The sequence below is a fragment of the Leptopilina boulardi genome, unplaced genomic scaffold, assembly GCF_019393585.1.
Source record: "Leptopilina boulardi isolate dan_hultmark-lab unplaced genomic scaffold, ZJU_Lbou_2.1 LbouV2_210, whole genome shotgun sequence".
NCBI classification, from domain to species: Eukaryota; Metazoa; Arthropoda; class Insecta; order Hymenoptera; family Figitidae; genus Leptopilina; species Leptopilina boulardi.
In genome coordinates, this window is record NW_026137764.1 from 1,399,442 (window position 1) to 1,418,461 (window position 19,020).

Below are 19,020 nucleotides of genomic sequence, written 5' to 3' on the forward strand. Positions count from 1 at the left end.
TTATGTATAGATATATATACTGTTTTGTTTCTAACAACAAAAAATATATCAAATACTTAAGAATGTGTTTAAAATAAATCAATATAATATAGTGGTAAAACTACTATCAAAAATTAATAAATTGAACGAACTTACCTAAAGTGAAGTTCAATTGTAATTGTATGAGCTGCCTCGTCCGAAAAGATCAAATTAGGTAGTTGCGTTAGTAACCGTTTGTTCTGCCACAGTATTTCAAATTATAAAGTTTTTTAGCGCTACTCTTAGGTGTCGCTCCTATCTCTTCCGGTTCCTGTCATTACATTTTAAAGTCTGGAGTAAATCACGTAATACATTTTTGGGCTTCGTCAGGAGTTAAGGGCCGGGAGGGTTTGATCTTTTCGGACGAGGCAGCTCATACAATTACAATTGAACTTCACTTTAGGTAAGTTCGTTCAATTTATTAATTGTATTTCGCTGCCTCGTCCTCAAGATCAAATTAGGTAGATATTCAGAGTTAGAAGTGATTTACGTCGTTCTGTTTTTGTAATGTGGTAAATATATTTACTTTCATTACAAGTACAAATTAGTTAATACCTATAGTTGTATTTTAATTGAACGAATGATGATGAGAAGAGTATATATATAAAAATATAAGAATGATAATAGTAAAATAGAAACAAAGTATTTTTTAATTTTTTCTCAAAATTGCCGCTGAAAAAGATGATTCTTTTGCAATTGGACGATTATAAAACCTTGCGAATACCGTGGATTTAGGTGTCCATCCAGCTGCTTTACGAATTGTTTCCAAATTGACTCCCTTGCGAGCTGCTGCTGAAGTCGCAGCATGTCTAGTGCTATGTGTAGAAAAAGTTTCCGTATCTATTCCGCTCTTACTTAGAATATTTTTTATCCACCTACTTAAACTTTGCGTGGTGGCTGCATGATGCGGTTTCTTGTAGGTCAGGAAAAGATTTTCTTCTCTAGACTTTGTCCTTAACTCTGATGTTCTGCGGATATATTCCCTGAGGGTTGTTGCTGCACAGAGTACTTCATTGCTCGAAAATGTTGGGATTTCTAATATTGGCTGGTACCTGTTGCGACCTGTGGTTTTTATTCTTGATGTAATTTTGATTTGGATAGGTTCGATTTCCATATTTATGTTTTGCAACTTTATGGATGCTAATGTTTGAACTCTTTGCGCGGATATTAGCGCTAATAGAGTTGCTAACTTTTCCGTTAAATTTTCTAATGATAGATTGTTGTTCCCTCCAAGCGATTCCAGGTAAGTTAAAACCACTTGAGGATCCCAGGTCTCCTCGTATTTTGACTTAGGTGGTTTTATTGACGAGACTCCTTTAAAGTACCTCGAGACTGAGCTGTCCTTCCCTAGCTCATTGCCCGTAAGGAGGGATACAGCTGCTCTATAAATATTTAGTGTGCTGTATGAGATATCTGAGTGGAAAATTTGTGTAAAGAAGTCTAATGCCGCTGATGTTGAACACTGATGGAAAGAGATGGTGTTTTCTTGAGTGTACTTCCACCAGAGTTTAATCGGCTTCTCATATTGTCTCAAGGTTCCTTCGGTGATTGAGGCTAACATTACATTGGCTGCTTCTTCGGATGCTCCTCTTTTCATGAACGCTTCCCTGATAAGCGTGCCACCACCAGGGTAAGCGTCTCGTGTAGAGGGTGTATTTTCCTGAAAGGACAGGTCAATAAATTAATATTAGGCTTAAGAAAGATTTGTTCTGAAGTCATTAATCGGATGAAGAGGGGATACCATGGCTGTGAGGGCCACATGGGTACCACGACTACTCCTTCAGCTTTGTCCTCTTGTATTTTTTGTAAAGTTTGCAAAACTAAACAAAAAGGAGGAAAAGCGTAAAAATAACGACCAGACCAGTTTATTGTAAAAGCGTCTATTGCTATTGAATCGGGATCGCGGTGCCAGGAGACGTATTCATTACATTTCGAATTTGCCCTTGAGGCAAATAGATCAATGTCAAATTTTCCGAATTTTTTCACAATGGTTTCGAAAGCTAGGTCTGCCAGTTCCCACTCGGTGTCATGTGGAAGTACTCTCGACTATTCATCTGCTTCCTTGTTTTCTTTTGATTCTATGTAGGAAGCGTGTATCCAAATCATACGATCTTCACACCATTTCCATATACTCCTAGTAATTTCTGTTAGTTTCGGGTATTGAATTCCCCCCATTCTATTGATATATGAGATGGCCGTTGTGTTATCTATCCTTAATAAAATTGAACAGTCTTTGGAATTTTTGGCATGACATTTTAAGCCGTAGAACGCTGCTTTCAGTTCAAGGTAATTTATGTGAGCATCTTTTTCTTCTTTGTCCCACCAACCGTGAGCTTTTTCACCATTGCAGAAACTACCCCAACCAGAAAGGGACGCGTCAGTAAAAATTACTTTTGTATAAGAGTTTGTTCTAATTGGATTAATCATAGTTTTCGCGTTTCTAATCCACCATTCAATGTCTTCAATCACTGTGTCTGATATATTCATTTTTGCATTAAAATCATTATTGGAATTTTTTAGTGCGAGAAACTTTTCGCGCTCTAATCTTTTTGTGTTAACCAGCCATACTGAATAGCGGGGCACGCCGCTACCAAGGTGCCTAAAAACCGTGCAAGCTCTCTTATTTTGCAAGATTTCTTTTTCGAAAATTTTTCAGCTAAGTTCCCTATGGACTTTCTTTTTTCTAGTGGGAGTTCAACTGAGAACGATACGCTATTTAATATAAATCCGAGATACTTGCAATTTTTTGAAGGTGTTAATTCACTTTTCTCTGAGTTAATTACGAATCCTAAGTTCTCTAGCAGATTTTTTGTTAAGTTTATATTGTTTTTACATTCGTCCTCTGTCCTGGAAATTATTAAAATATCGTCAAGGTACACTACTAGTACTACTCCATTTTCTCTAAGCTTTTTTACAACCGGTTTTAAAATTTTTGTAAATATATAGGGTGCGGTACAGAGACCGAATGGTAACGCGGAAAACTCATAGCACTTATTATCGAAGGTAAATCTTAAATATTTTCTATATTTTAATTGAATTGGCACGTGTAAATATCCATCTTTTAAATCGATAGATGCAAAATAACAATCTGGTCTAATTAATCGGAGGGCTGTTTTTATGTCTTCCATTTTAAAATGTGGCGGGTTCATAAACAAATTAAGACCTTTTAAGTTGAGTATAAACCTGTCATCTCCATTTTGTTTTTCCCTTAAAAAGAAGGGCGAAAGAAACTGACCTGGGCGAGGTTTACACATAACCACGGCACTTTTATTTTCTAATTTCTTTATAGCATTTGCGGTCCTTAGGTGATCTTGACATGAGAGTTGTGGACAGCAGGGGAGTTTCTTTTGAATTGGAGTTTTTGAAAAAGGTAATTTATACCCACTTACACATTTTAAAATAAACTGGTCTGACGTTAGTATTTTCCAATTATTGTAAAAATTAGCTAGGCGACCGCCTATCTTGCTTACCTTCAGTTCCTCGGTTGCGGGTTGCGAGTTGTTCGAGATGGATGCGGCCCTCCCCGTCTGTGGTTCGAGTAACTCTTCTTGGGAGGGCCCTTCCAGTTTAAATCACCAGTTCTGGGTGCGGTTTGTCGTGAGCGAGAGGGCTGGTGATATGGCTGATGATATGGCTTTCTTTTATCTGTTTTTGTTATTTTAGTCAGCTCTTTACCGACTTTCTCGACTTCCCTTGCAGCTTTAAATTGTTCAGGAAAGTTTTCTCCAAATAGAGAATTGTCAACCGGCGAATTTTCAGCAACAATTTTTAATTTTGAGTCTCTGCCAGAAGAGATGAAATTCCTTCTGGTTAGAGATATTTCATGGTGCAGGTCTGTTAAGAGTTTTCCTGAATCGCTGAGAAGAGTCAGTATTTCGCTTATCGAATGATTTTTCGAGTCTGATTTATTGTCTGACAGTTGAAAATTTAAAAGTTTACTTACGGCTGTACCTAAGGAACTTATAGCTGCTCCCAGCTGATTTTGTGAAGCTATCTGAAATTGGTCCTTTTTTACTCCTGTCTGACCAATAATATTCTTAATTTCTGCATTTAATGTAGGGGCTGCCATCATATTGCAATTTTCAGCCGGAGGATGTTTTTCGATCAATTCCTTACGAATTTCTTTTGATAGACCGATCTGCATAATTTTTTGCCACACTGTCGCTAATGTTTTGTTTATTGGTCCACTGAGCTTGACATTGGCGAAGGGGTCGCCCCCTAACTGAACTAAATCCGCTTCGTCCATATCCGTGACCTTCTTTACCGACTGTTGACTATCATTCTTTTCTTGTGAGGGCGCGCCATCTTTTTTACCTGTCGATTGCAGGTTATTCCGCTCTGGATCCTCCGGATCGTGTAAAGGAGAATGTGGTGAGTTTTCCGAGTCTCGGTAGCTATATTCCTCCTCATTCTCTGGCTGAGCGACATACCTTCTTATCCAATCTCTCGGGTTATGCATTCCGCTGTGACTGTGCTCTTCCAATGGACTGTCATGGCCGCGGGACATACCTCGTGGATTTTTTCTTGGTGTATACGAGTCTTCGGATGAGCCTCTTCGGGATCTCTCATTGCTCGGATTCTTTTTCTTTTCCGATCTATTGCGTGATCTACCTCTCGACCTAGAGTCGCGGATAGAACTACGCGATCGGGATCGATGTGATGTTCTGCTGTTCGATGAGCTGGAACTAGAATGGCTTGTTTCAGATGAAGAATTTCTTTTCTTACTTCTTTTTCCCTTCTTCTTAATTTCTTTCTTTAATTTTTTAATCTTTTGTAAGAGTTTATCTGTAGAATTTCCTTTTCTACCCATTTTTAAACTGATTTTTAACTGTTTTTTATACGCCACGATGTGGTTCAGAACGCACAGAAAAACGTAATGACAGGAACCGGAAGAGATAGGAGCGACACCTAAGAGTAGCGCTAAAAAACTTTATAATTTGAAATACTGTGGCAGAACAAACGGTTACTAACGCAACTACCTAATTTGATCTTGAGGACGAGGCAGCGAAATACAATTGCTATCCATATAATAAAAATTGAATTAAACTAAAATAGCTAAGGTAGCTAAATTTTTTTCTTCGTGTTGCAATTTTTGAGGGAGAATTTTTTTTAAAGTTCATAACTGCAATGAAAAAAAAATTATTTTATTCAAGCAAATATTTATTTGTATCAAATAATTATTATTTGAGTCAATTAAATGGTATTTGTTTCAAATATAGAAATTATTGCTTCAAATACAGTTTATTTAATTCAAATAAATTTTTTTTTTAGTGTCGAAATTCGATTTTCTTTTATCAATTTCTATTTATTGACATATTTGAAAAACTTGATTTTTTAAAACTGTTAAATGTAGTAAAAATTTCAGAACCCCTTGAAATGTAAAAAAATGAGAAATTTAAATTGAAATTTTGAACTTTTATAATTTAATCGAAAATAAAAATTGAAATTAAGTAACTTTTTTTTATTAATAATTATAAAATAATTTTAAAATTTAGTGAATTATAAAATAAAAAATTTAACTAAATGTTAATGGAAATTTCATTTTTTACTGGTAATATCTATTTCTAAAATATATAATGAAATATGTAAAATGCTTAAAATTGTAATAAAATGTTTGAAATATGAAAACAAAATTGATACAGAAATATATGAAATATATCATATGTTAGTACTTCCAATGAATAATATTGTTATTAATTATTTTCTCTTAACGGGTATTTCATATTTCTCCATCAATTTTGCCTTTATATTTCAAACATTCAATTTCGAATTTAATTTTACTTTTCATTATACCTATCAATATTTTATTACAAATTATAATAGAGACATAATTTAAATTAATATGTTAAATAATTTAATTACATTTTTCAGTTTATAAGTACAAAAATAAATTTTTTTAAATTTAACACTTTAATGAATAATTTTGCATCACTAGTGTTACATTCATGTTTAAATCATTTTCTTTAAGATTTACACATTTTAATTGTTTATTAAAAAAAAAAAAAAAAAACTGTAGATAAACGTACCTACTTTAGTTAATTATAAATTGCAACAATTTCTCTATTTCCTTCAACAATCACGAATGATATGACTGTTGGTGATAATTAATTTATATGTCAATATTGTTAATTGATTGATTTAAATAGTGAAGATTATAATTATCGCATATTGAATATTGCAATAGAAAAAAATTGATTTAAACAATTAAGGAATGATTGGATGTACAGTTAAAAGAAAAGTTAATCCAAATTTACTATTTTGTATTTTTAAAGTATTTTTAAAGTCAAAATTTTTTATTTTTTTTTTATTTAAAGATTCGAAAATATGGATAAAATTAACGAAATAAATGTCTTAAAAACAGAATAATACATATATTTATTACCTCGAGTGAGTTAAGTTATTTGCACGCGCAATCACGGTGACCATGGTGATTATATTTCTATACTATTATAATCCTCAACGACCTTAATCCGCATATCGTTTGTTATTAATGCAATGGTTATAGAAATGTGGCGAATAATTGAAACGTCCAAATGCTCAGCAAAACACAGAGCGAAATGATTCACTGTGCACATATTTAATAATGTTCAATATCATCTAATAGGATTATCTAAAAGGGTTTCGCGAATATAGTGATAAATCCATTCCGGCGAATGGAACGTCGTCGCGAACCACCCTATTCTATTTTCAAGTATCCGATAAGATAACCTTGATAAAAATTTTTGTTTCATCTGTGTTTTTTTTTCTTTTTATCTATTTTATTCTGTATTTTTTTAAATGCAGCTGGGTATAGAAAAATAATTGGCAAGATTCTCTTTTTTTATTATTAGTATATTTATATTTTAATGTCGTTTATATTAACTGCAAATAATATTTATATAAACATTATGATTATTATTTTTATTATTACTGTATTATTAGTTTTATTATATTATCATCATTGTTGTTGTTTAAAAAAATGTTTCAAAGTGATAAGAAATTGAAATTTTTATTTATTTTTAAATAAAATGTGAAAATTCATACAAAAAAAAAAAATAAATAAATAAAAAAAATAACTTGACATTTTATTTGAAATGCAAGAAAATAATTATTTCAAGTTACACAATTAAAGTATAAATAATTAATAATAATTTATTAAATTAAATAAATAATAGTAATAGTTTGTTAAATTAAGTAAATAAGTGTATTTTATTACGGTTCTTAATTTTCTTGTTTTATTTATTATTTTAGGTTTCATAATATGCCGTCAAATTATAAGCGGTACGGCTTATTTAATTGTTATCTATATATTTATTCACGATTCATCTAGCGTTTTGTCACTGCTAGATTTTAGAATCTATTCCTATATTTAGATCAATTCCTTGATATACTGAATGCAATTATTTTTAACGAGAATGTTGATTTTTTTTGCCAGTATTACAATATTTTAATATTAGAAATGAAACATTTATTTTACATTCATTCAGTACATGACTAAAAAGTAGGTTTAAAATAAACTAAAAAATAATAATAATAATTCTATAAATTAGGTTTTAATGAACGTCGTTTAGAAAATTGTTAACTGTTAATTGTTAGACTATTTTTTGTAGATTTCATTAAATCATTATTTTAGTTATTTCTCTTGCGAAAGTTTAGAATGAACATTCAATGTTGATTTATTCAAAATATAAATCAAATTTAAAGAGTAAAACTGATTGAATATGAATCAAAAACTTTCGAAAGGGGTATTTATTCAAAAAGAATATAATATATATATATGTTGTTTTTAGAGTCATTAGGAATTTTCTTATGTGTGATTCACATTATTCTAAATTAAAAAATTATAAACTGAAACAAAAGTAAAGTCCCAATAAATGAAGTGAGATTTTACAAAAGAACTTTATTTTAAGTGTTATTTTATTTTTAAAATAAAGCAATATATCATATATTAATATTTAAAATGAATATTTAAAATTTGAATTAGTGGAATTTTCTTTACTGATTTTTAGTTATATTTCAGTAAAAATTAAGTAAAAAAAAGTGTTACTAAATCAAATAGTAATATCCCAATCAAAAATTTACTAATAGCGCAGTACTGGCACCCAGTATTGGCGCCAAAGTTGGCGTAACTTTAGCATGATAACATTTTACCAGTATTGGCTACCAGAGTGTCTGAAATTTTTAGTAACCCAACACAAATTAAATATTAATTAAATTAGTCAACTAACTAATTAATATTTTATTATATAAAATCGAAAACACAAAGAATTTTCATTCTTTATTAAGTATAATATATATATTGCAAATTATTATTTTAAAAAATCAAAAAATAAATACAAAAATATGTTTATTATAAAACCAAAATTTTTATAATATATAAAAATAGTTCAGTAAAAATAAAAATGTTTATAAAATAATTATAATGTATATAATTATGCAATTAACTATTTAATTATTTTATTATTCACTTTAATTTATTAATTATTATGTCAAATATAAATAAATTAACATTGAATTCAATTCAATTTCCATAAAACAAAATTAGTTTACAAATTAACTCATCACAAATATAATGATTTAATAAATAATGAATACTAAATTCCTGAAATTAGGTAATTATTAAAAGAATTATCTAAATTATTTTTAAAATAACATTAAATTTTTGTTGATAATTCACTTTTGAAAAAAAACTAAAGAATAACATCCAGAAACAAATTACAATAATTTTATTGACCATTGAAATATATAAGTTTGTAGGTTTAACTATTTTTTATAATTTCTATTAAGAAAAGTTAATTATATATTTTATATTATTGATAATATAACATTTGTGCAATTTTACTTGCAATTGTATTTAATTTTTTAAATTAAATTTATATTATAAATTTTATTTTAAAAAATATTAATTTTTTTTAAACAAATTTATTTATTTTTAATTTGATCGTTTAAAATATTTTTTTGGTTTATTGCATATCTGAAAAGAAAAAGAAAATCTTGCAAAATGTTTTAGACTTGATCTCAGGAAACTTTTTGTTTAAATAATTTTACCCACAGAAAAGCAAAATAAAGTACATTTTAATTATGAAAAATAAAATCAAGTTAAAAAAATTTTGATGAACAAAATATTTAAACAAAAAGATTCATCGAATTCACTCTACAACTTTTTGTAAACTAGTATTAATCAAAAAGAAAATCTATTTGAGCCAGTACTGACTCAATATCAGCTCAGTACTGGTTTGCCAGTATTGGAAGGATGGTACTGCACCAGTATGGATATAATGAAAATATCAGTACTGGTTCAGTACAGACTGCCCAGCCTCGGCAGCCAATACTGAACCAGTACTGCGCCAGTAGTCAACTCTGGTATAATACTAAAAATTTTGGTTGGGATTTTACTAAAAATTAATGAACTACTAATTTGATTTACAGTGAAGTAATTCTCACTAATTTAAATTTAGAGAGAAGCAATATCGTATTTTAAAATAATGTGAATCATTTTATTTTACTTAATATCACAACAATCATTTCATTTAGTTTGTAAAAAACATTTTTCTTTTTCATCACTAATTAATAAACGCATGTTGTGAACAGCCACTATTCTAGTCCTCCACCTGAAAAGGAACTTTGTGTGGACGGTGAACATCGAAGTCGAAGGGATATGTCACCGCAGGGTCGTAAAAGAGCAGCGCTTATGAGCTCTAGAGACCATTCCGCTTCCATTTCCGGTTATCAACACTATCGTAAGGTACGATCCGATATTGAACCATTTATTTTTCTTATATATATATATATATATAGAGGTCTCAAAATATGAGCACTATATATCAACAAGATTTTACCTACAGAGAAAATATTTTCATCTGTTATATTCAATTTTTATTCTTCAGTTCCATTTTGAATCGCCTTTTAATAATTATATACAAATAACGCAACATATAATTGACAAAAAATAAGGAAAAAAATATCTAAAATTTATTTGTTCTACATTTAATTTATCTAATCTAAATTTATTTGTTGCTTATAACAAATAAATTGTTCTTTTAAAAAATTTTGCTTTTTCTATAATTATTATTGTGAACTTTTGTTGAGTATCATTAGTAATATTAAAATGTAAAATATATTAAAGATAAATATTTCATATTTAGGAATTGTAGTCTACTGGCAGATGTTTGCAACTTTCACTTATATAATATTTAAATTTATTGCGTAAAAAATTTTATGATGTACGTGATTTTGTTATCGCCCCTCGGATTAGAACCGACCGATTGTTAATTATATTGCCCACTTGAAATTACTCATTAAGGGAGGCAAAATATACCTCAGATATGTTCGAATTGTACCACCACCACCACTAAGAAAGTTTTTCTCCCACTCCTAAAGGGGAGACATTTTTTTGCCTACACAGGTTTACCCTGAATGCTCAATTTGCACATTATATGGGGTAGAAGCACAACTACCTTCGTCTAGGTAGCAGTAAAGAAATTTTGAAATGGAAAACCGAAGTAAATGTATGTGATTCACGAAAATAAATTTTCTTTATATTATTGTTCTATAATATAATAAAATGTATATCATTCTTTCTTTTTAACAGTTTTACAAAAAAATTATTCATTGATTAAAAAATGAATGTGCTCACAATTATTAATAACATACAAAACAATATACGTATATGTAAAGTTAGGGAGACATATTATACACGTATAAGCTTTTCAATTTGAATATATGCTTTTGATTAAAAATAAAATTTTGTACTAGCGATAAAACATGTTTGAATTAACGTGTGTGCAAAAAGTTCTTTTTTTAGTGACAACTCAAAAAAAAAAAAAAAAAAAAACGAAAATTTAATTTGTAGGATGATTCACATCGTGCCACATTAAGCCACAGGTCCCATAGCGCAGCGCCGATGGATTCTCCGAGTAGTCATTATCGGGGAAGGTCGCAAAGTCCCACAGGTCATCGTTCTCTTTCACCTCCTGATCATAGATCTGTTCCCTATTCACACGGATATATTCCAACTAGGTAATATCAAACTGCAACAAATTATTTTAATATTTTAAAACTGTTTTCAAAAAGAAAATTTCTTTTTACTTTTTCAATTATTTTTTTAAACTTTTATTCCTTCTTATTTAATTTTAACTGATACTATTTACTTTTTAATAACATTTGCGATTTTTTTTTATTAAATCTATATAATATTAAGAAATTATTCACTTGTTTCGTCTTTCAATATTTTTGAACATATAGTTCATAATCTTAATAATAAAATAGAATAAAATTTGAGATGAAGAAGCATGTCATATTTTTCAGATTTACATCCAGATCAGCCACAGCAACTCCAACTGGATCTCCGAAGAAACGTTATTTGCCTCAGATACCTCCAAATTTGCAAGCAGCTTTAAAGGATCGAGGAGTCGGAGATTTCAGTGATAGAGCCAGATTCATTAAACATCGCAGTAGACAAATGCACACATATCGAAATTCCAGTATGGGAAGTAAGTTTTCTTTTCATTTGATTCTTGTTCGATTTTTTTTTGTTAATTTCAAATTTTAATAATAATAAGGTTGCCACGCTTTTGCTACACTAAAATTGCAAGATTTCGAGGTAGCGTGGTAACATTGAATAATTTGTTTAATCGATTTAATATAATAAAATAATCTTTTTACTAGGTTGGGAGAGACAAATAACTGGTCTCTCTGATTCGGATCTTCCTTCAATAGGTTACGATCCACACTCATTGTCACACAGTCATCTTCATAGATTGCATAGATCACGAAGAGATCGCTTGAGTCCTGATAAAGATGTACTTGGTGATCTTGGCGATTCTGATATGGAGAGTATAGCCTCTGTCACGAGTAGTGCCTTCAGCACACAATCAGAGCGACCACGTGGTTCCAGAGGATTGATGTGAGTATAATTCATGTTCAATTTATTGCTTTTTTCAAATGTTACATCGAGTCAATTATTAATCACGTACGACTTCATTTTATACGACTCTCCTTAGGAGTACACGTCCCATTAAGAGAATAGACTACGGAAGTTGCATTTCGATACGTCTCGATATAATTATAATAATTTGCATGTTATCATGCAAATAAGGCGCACATTCTTCAAAAAAAACTAAGAAAAAAAGAAAAGTGTAACTAACTGCAGTCCATCCTCTGACGATAATCCCTGAATTAAATGGACATTGCCAAAAATGATATCGTCCCCTTAGGTTTTATCTTTTCTTTTCACCATCCTGCTTGCCTCTCAGATATATCTGTGTCTATTGTATAGGTGTCCCAATTTTTAGATCTAAGATACTTTTTTCTCTACAAGTATAGTTTGTATAATAGTTGCACATCCTTTGCACTGTGTCAATGTCCATTTAATAATCGATAGATAGTTACCCATTCTAACGAATCAGGGATCGATTTAAATAAGCGATGGTCGACAGAATCGGTCAGCGAACCATTTATTGTGAAAAAAAACACATTCAAATTTGATTTTTTCCCCCAATAAATGGTGATTTTGACAAAAAAAAAAATTAGAGTTTATCCATACCACACTGACGGTTTTGATCGACTAGATTGCAAAAAAAGTAAAAGAATGGGCTCTTTGAAATGTATTCCGAAGGAACGTTACTACTCTATTATGAAAAATTGTTTACAGACCGACAGTTAAAAACGTTTTAATACCCGGTGTCATATCCCCAGTACCCCCACCCCCTAGGCGCAATAGGCGCAAGCACAGACTTAGGGTACCCTGCAGCGAATGTCATTGCCCAAACAACAATCCCATCAAACCAAAAAACAACCCAAGCAAGCATCACCTTCCCTCGCACCCCCTTATACGGAGCAAATCCGCAGTTGTACGCTCGCTATATAGAAAAATACGTACACCCTTCACAAGATCGCAAACTGTCGATGAAAATATGTTGAGATATTACAGTCCAGCAACAAGCGAATACAGTGTTTGCGAAGGTCTCATACTTAAACCAGAAAGCCTTACTGGTAATGCAACGAAACGCATACCGGAAATTTACATCGAAGACTGCCTCCAGGTCAATTTTAACGATCGACTTGTTAATAAATTTCGCTCACGATATTTCCCTTCTTATGGTTATGATTTTGGTTCACATCGACGATCACGAAGTTGGCAAGATCGTTCCACAAGAAGTCGAAAAACAACAAGATATTTAAATTTTCTCGATAGTCTAAATAAAGGCTCAATTGATTTTGGTTACAGAAGATTTGATCATAGAAATAGACAACAAAGATCTTTTTTACTCTCTAGAGCTAAAAGTTTTGACAATGAAGTCTTGCAAAATTCAAGATTAATTGTTAATAATGACGATAGTCAAATAGAACGCGTCTCAAGAAGAGCAAAAAGTTTTGATTATGATGTATTATCAAGTAATATATTCAGTGACGATAGTCTCAGAACTGCCAGGGAGAAAGTGAAGAAAAACCTTTCTCTCAATGATTCCTACGGTGATAGAATTCCTGCTTTGAAAGATCAAAGCAAATCCTATTATGATTCTAATGGTGATAATAAAGCTCGTATGAAACAATTGGCCATTGAACAAATAGCTTATGATCAATTCACTGCTAATCAAGAACAACAAAGACTGCTTTATGGTTATGATTCCGAATTGAGCGCTGGTGAAACTGAAATTTATCTTCCCATTAAAGATAAAAATCGTTTTTCTACAATTCCTTTTGCAAATAGACATAGTCGTCAATTTGGTAAAGAGGACGCTGGTAAAAGAAAATACACAAATGCAATATATCAGGATATTGATTTTAAGCGTCGAGAAAAGTCGCCTGACAAGAGAACAAGTTTGAGAGACGATCTTTATAGTCCTCTCGACTCAAATGATCATATATATTGTAGTATAGATGAAGTTATGTTACCCTATTGTAATTATGACTATAAACCTGATCCATGTGATAGTTTCTTATGGGAGAAAGCGTCTCTAGAGAATCTTTATTACGGTCAATCACCTGATTTTGAATTCGAGAGAAAAAAAAATCGTCGCCGACGAACTAAAAGTACAGACTCTTATTTAGAAGACAATTATGATAATTGGGAGCCATATTATTATGATAATTTTTGTTATCATGACAAAAGAACTGATGATAATTACAATCCTAATGAGGCCTATTATCGTTATCCAGTTTATGATAGAAGAAAATCCAGTGCTTTGAAAAAGCACAGGAACTCTCGCTTTGAGACTGAATCTTATAGTAGTTATTCAAATTATCCAATGACTCAAGAATCGATGAATTTTGATAATGTAGATTATGAAAATATCCCCCAACTTCTAAGACGAAGAAACGATATTAGTTCTAGTTATTACGATAATATTCCAATTCGCGAGGATTTAGTAACGATTGCGAGAGACAATCTTAACGTACCAAGGCATCAAAGTAGAAAATTAATGAAAACACGCGCCAGATCAACTCCAATTCTCTATTTTGATCAAGATTTTATAACCGATGAAAAACGCACTCAAAAAATATATAAACGAAAACGCAACACTAGTTGTCCCGAGGCCTTTCGAACTTTTGATAGTCCACCAACGAACGATGACAGTCCCACTGATCTTCTTTTTTATGCCGACGAAAATTTTGGATCAATGGACACTGTTATTGATCGAAACTATATTTCTAAAAGTGATCATAAAGATATAAACGATAGAAATAAAATGACTCACAGATACGATAGGTATCAAAGAGATGATAAATATCAAGACAATCGAGATAGAGAAATAATGCAATCGCGTGACTACGATAGAATAGAATTTGGTTATCTCAATCGAAAGAGCAGTTGTCCCGAGTGTCGTGAAATGATGTTAGCCGAGAAATTAAAGGAATCTTCTTCTTCTTCCTCCCATGCTAATCGTCAAGATGTGCGAAGAAATTCCGACGAGATAAGACATCGATTACGAAGGCGTAACAGCAGTTGTCCCGAGGCACGTGAATTGGAATTCGTTGATAAGAAGGGTAGTAAGAGAAATGTGGCAATAAGCGATACCCTCGAGTACTATGAGTACTCGATGGAGAGCGAGAGTCAATGTAGCGAGAACTGCGGCTTTGGCCCGTCTGATCCACGTAGGCCCCGTAACCGAGCACCCCGCCCCGGTAACGCTAATTCAAATCTCTTTGATTCCCAAACCGCTACCTCCGACACTGCTAAAAACCCACGGGCCACCGTCGACCATCACGAAACTCCTACTACATCACGAAACAACACGAAACCGCAACTCTTGGCCACGAACACGCCAACCGGCGGCGATTCCTACGAACAACTACTACTACCTTCCGAATCATCGCGTCAACGCTCGCGGAAACAATCGACGACTACGCACGACTACCACTACGACGATCACCCTCACGACGATGGAAATAATCGACGATCGTCCTCTATGCCCGAAAGCAGTGACTATGCCAGCCAGAGTGGGTCCTACGAAAAAACATCCAGGCATCAAACACCCGAGAATGATCACAATGGCCACAGCAAACGGGGTCAGTTCACCAGGAGCTTTAGTAATACTGACGCACCAACGGACGAGAAAGTTGGTGAGAATATTCATTTTTCATATATACATACATTTATACTCTCTACAATTTTAGAATTTGGACTATAAATACCATAACCACGAGTGCAAAAAAGATAGAAAGATATCACTATCCTTTTTACTCTCATGATTTTTTGCTTTGTATTATAAATTTGCGCCGTCATGGAATGGACAAATAACTTTAAGCCAATAAAAAAAAATTTGCACTTTTCAAGATTGAAACTATACAATTTCAATCTTTTTACACTGATAGGAACAGGTTGGTATAGATCTTGCCACGTAAATATGTCAAAGTGTATATAAGGTTAATTCACAATGATGAGCAGGCCTTTTTAACCATCATTTATATTCACATTGCTCTTTTGTTATGTTTAGATTTTTCATTTTTGGTTGAAATAGTCATCACGTATGGCTGTATCTATTCCAATAATTTTGTATGGTAAGCGTATAGAAATAATTCTGACAATATTAAGCAGTTGTTTCCATCAGTGTAGTGTAAAGTTAGAGTCCAAATTCTAACAGTGTAGTACATTGCACAGTGGTCTGGAATTAGAAATTTTAAAACAATCCCTAACAACAAAAATCGCTGGTAATTGGGTAAATTACGCTATGTGTTAGTTTAAAATTTAGGGCCCATGAATTTACTATAAAAATTATGAGATAAAATTTTCATTTTGAAGAATTTTTCTTTTCTCAAATTAGCATTTGAAAGAAATTCTTTTTGAGGAGAGGTACCGATGAAATTTTAACTTTTTGAAGTTTTTGTTCTTTAGAGTGTCAATTTATTTTTCGACTTTATTAAGGTCATGTGATTATTGTAATTATATAATACATTTAATATAGTATTCCAATTCAAGAAAAGTTTCTTTTAGCCAAATTGAAGGAAGCAAATACTAAATTAATAAAAAAAATCTGCGATTGATACAAAGTAATTGAGTTTAATATAAATTTAATTTTATAAAATAATTAAAATTAATTTTAATCATAGTTTAGCTATGTTTTTCCTGTAATCTAAATGGAAAAATACAGATGCGTAATTCTCATCTAAATGTAAATGTCTGAATAAAAAAAAAAATTTGTTAAATCTGATTTCATTATGATTTTCCCCTAATTTTCTAAAAGATGGCAGCCTGAGTGACACAGCTGTAGGACTTCATGTTGAAGAATCGTCGAGAAGAAGTCGAAAGAGTTCACCAGGGAGTAAAAGTGGCAGCGGAAGTAGTGGTAGCGGCAGTGCCGTTCAGTATCAAAGCGGTTTGGGGAAAAAGAGCAACAGCACGAGTCAATTGTCTGCGACAGGTAAGACATCGTTATAGTTTGTTCCGTTCACGGAAATAAACTTTTTTTATAAGTTACCTTCAATTCAAGTCACTTTCAGTCTATTTATAGAATTATTACTTTCTCTCTGAAAAAAGGGAGAAAAATATTTCAAAAAAAAAAAATATAATAATATCTTTTATTTCTACAAATGTGAAATAAAAGTTTAGTTAATTTTAAAAATGTGGAAAAAAATTATGAATTTAAAAATCTCAAGAAACACTATTCGTACATTTTTATATATTTTTTTTCATAGTGAAAAGATTCCGGAATCTTTTAATCAAATTCCTATTTCACTATAGATATATTGTATGACATTATTCTAAACAATTTTCATATTTATCTTAATTTCTCATTGGTACATATAATAGTGTTACTGTCAAGTTGCTGCGGCAAAGTTTATAGTGTAGATTTTATCAACTTTCATATAGTTTGTAGAAAAACAGTAAGGGCGTGCTGTCGTTACGATATGCGGATCAAGAAAAATTGGCTTTCATTGATTTTTTAATTAAACACCATTATTACAAGGGAATAGTACCTTCATATCAGATAATGGTATAAGTTACTTTAAAAAAATTAAATATAACAAAAAATTTTAAACTACCATTTTAGGATTTATTTAATTGGATTCAATTTTATAAACATTTTTTTCGCAGTAGTAAGAGCAAAAATTATTACATTGCAAAAAAAAATATTTTTTTCAAATGATTGATTACTTGATTATTATTAAATAAATATAATAGTAATTAAAAACGAATAATTGTTATTTGAATTCAATAAATATTGTATATTCGAACCAATATTTAAAAGAAGATACTTATTTAATTAAGTCAAATAATATTATTATTTAATAATGAATATATTTATTTTTCTATATAATAGTCAAGTAATCGATTTTAATAAAAAAAAACAAAATTTTATTCTTATTTTCAAAAAAAAAATTATATATTGGATGAAACAAATTATTAATGATGGCACCCTGAATAGAATCATCATATATAGACGATAGAATCTAAAACACTTTCTAATTTTTGTCTTCTTTCTTTACCATCTCACTTCTGCGTTCGTCTTCAACATCACACATTTACACATTGACTTCTCAACCACCAACAACTTTTCGTCGTTGGAACCATAACTGTCATCGATCTGCACTACTCGCTCTGCTTGATTCTCTCGTGTGCACTATATAAAAATTAATCGATCGCGGGATTACGACACCTGCCTGAATCGATAAAAAAAAATTAATAATAATCTTCACCTTTGCCTTGCAAAAAAAAAATCGAAATTAACATCACCAACAATTACAACTACCACGACCATTACCATTATTATTCCACAAAAAAAATTATTTTTTTTTAAATTAAAAATATGACGAAATTATTCGTCGAATAAACGACACGAAAAACCATAACGTGCCTACGTGTGCGTGTCTGTTGGTGGTACATACTTGGGCGAGGAAGGCCGAAAACGGCGTATGGGGTTCGGGAAGAAGGGAAAATCGTCCTTTACAGTTCATCGAAGTGAAGAGGTTCTACCAGAGGACACTGCCAGTGGAAGAAGCGGTCGACAACCAAGTTCAGCTAGCAGCGATGGTGAAGGAAGTGGTGATGGGGACAGGTCCGCTCATTTTTTCAATCTTAGGTTTTATTAGATTTTCTTCAAAAAATTTTTATTTTGTACCATTTAAAAAAAAAATTTTTTTTAATTCAATTTTGAGAAAATTTTAATTAAGGACGTTTATATTCAGGAATGCAGACCTACAGAAAAAAATTTGACATTTAAAAAATTAAAATATTATTTATTAATAATATCCGCTGGAAAAATAGATACTAAGTTAAAAGAAACAAATTTTAAACTTATAAAAATTATTTATTTATTTTGCAGATGATCAAAATTTTCTTCATATTGCTTTTTTAACAAATTTTAAAATTGATTCAATTTAAATGAATCATGGCTTATTTTTTTCAGAAAATAATACTAAATAATAATTATTATTTTCTGAGGAAAACAAGATCATTTTTAAAAAGTTTTAAAAAAGCGATATGAAGAAAATTTTGATCATATGCAAAATATACCTATAAATAAATAATTTTTGTAAGTATTAAATTTTTTCTTAAAACTTAGTATCTGTGCTTCCAGCGAA

At 31.1% G+C, this 19,020-nt stretch overlaps 2 protein-coding genes and 2 long non-coding RNA genes across 14 annotated transcripts in view; 1 reads left to right on the top strand and 3 right to left on the bottom strand.

Annotated features, from left to right (window-relative positions):
* LOC127278663 (uncharacterized) overlaps nucleotides 1–6,604 on the bottom strand; it is a 47,481-nt gene extending 40,877 nt beyond the window's left edge. The window contains exon 1 of the long non-coding RNA XR_007842529.1: nucleotides 6,401–6,604. This is a non-coding gene — a long non-coding RNA (uncharacterized LOC127278663). The remainder of the gene's footprint in view (nucleotides 1–6,400) is intronic.
* The window catches only part of LOC127278648 (regulating synaptic membrane exocytosis protein 2), a 133,437-nt gene that overhangs the window by 100,339 nt on the left and 14,078 nt on the right, over nucleotides 1–19,020 (top strand). For 7 of the 11 annotated variants that reach the window (XR_007842527.1, XR_007842522.1, XR_007842519.1 and 4 more), the window contains 7 exons: nucleotides 7,249–7,278; nucleotides 9,589–9,742; nucleotides 10,850–11,016; nucleotides 11,305–11,489; nucleotides 11,665–11,902; nucleotides 12,650–15,561; nucleotides 16,683–16,859. Coding sequence is in view for 1 of the 11 variants with exons in the window: in XM_051300448.1 (XP_051156405.1) it covers nucleotides 7,249–7,278; nucleotides 9,589–9,742; nucleotides 10,850–11,016; nucleotides 11,305–11,489; nucleotides 11,665–11,902; nucleotides 12,650–15,561; nucleotides 16,683–16,859 (3,863 nt within the window). In the remaining 10 variants the exon portion in view is untranslated. Of the gene's footprint in view, nucleotides 1–7,248; nucleotides 7,279–9,588; nucleotides 9,743–10,849; nucleotides 11,017–11,304; nucleotides 11,490–11,664; nucleotides 11,903–12,649; nucleotides 15,562–16,682; nucleotides 16,860–18,312; nucleotides 18,495–19,020 lie in introns of all 11 variants that reach the window. The other 4 variants (XR_007842524.1, XR_007842521.1, XR_007842526.1 and 1 more) reach the window with 3 other exon arrangements.
* LOC127278659 (uncharacterized) lies at nucleotides 1,562–4,922 on the bottom strand. Its single transcript, XM_051300470.1, has 2 exons — nucleotides 3,489–4,922; nucleotides 1,562–1,678 (listed from the first exon to the last, which is right to left on the bottom strand). Exon 1 carries the CDS (start codon nucleotides 4,826–4,828, stop codon nucleotides 3,491–3,493), a length of 1,338 nt encoding a protein of 445 aa, XP_051156427.1. The 5' UTR covers nucleotides 4,829–4,922; the 3' UTR covers nucleotides 1,562–1,678; nucleotides 3,489–3,490.
* LOC127278665 (uncharacterized) overlaps nucleotides 10,899–19,020 on the bottom strand; it is a 91,431-nt gene continuing 83,309 nt past the window's right edge. The window contains exon 7 of the long non-coding RNA XR_007842531.1: nucleotides 10,899–11,027. This is a non-coding gene — a long non-coding RNA (uncharacterized LOC127278665). The remainder of the gene's footprint in view (nucleotides 11,028–19,020) is intronic.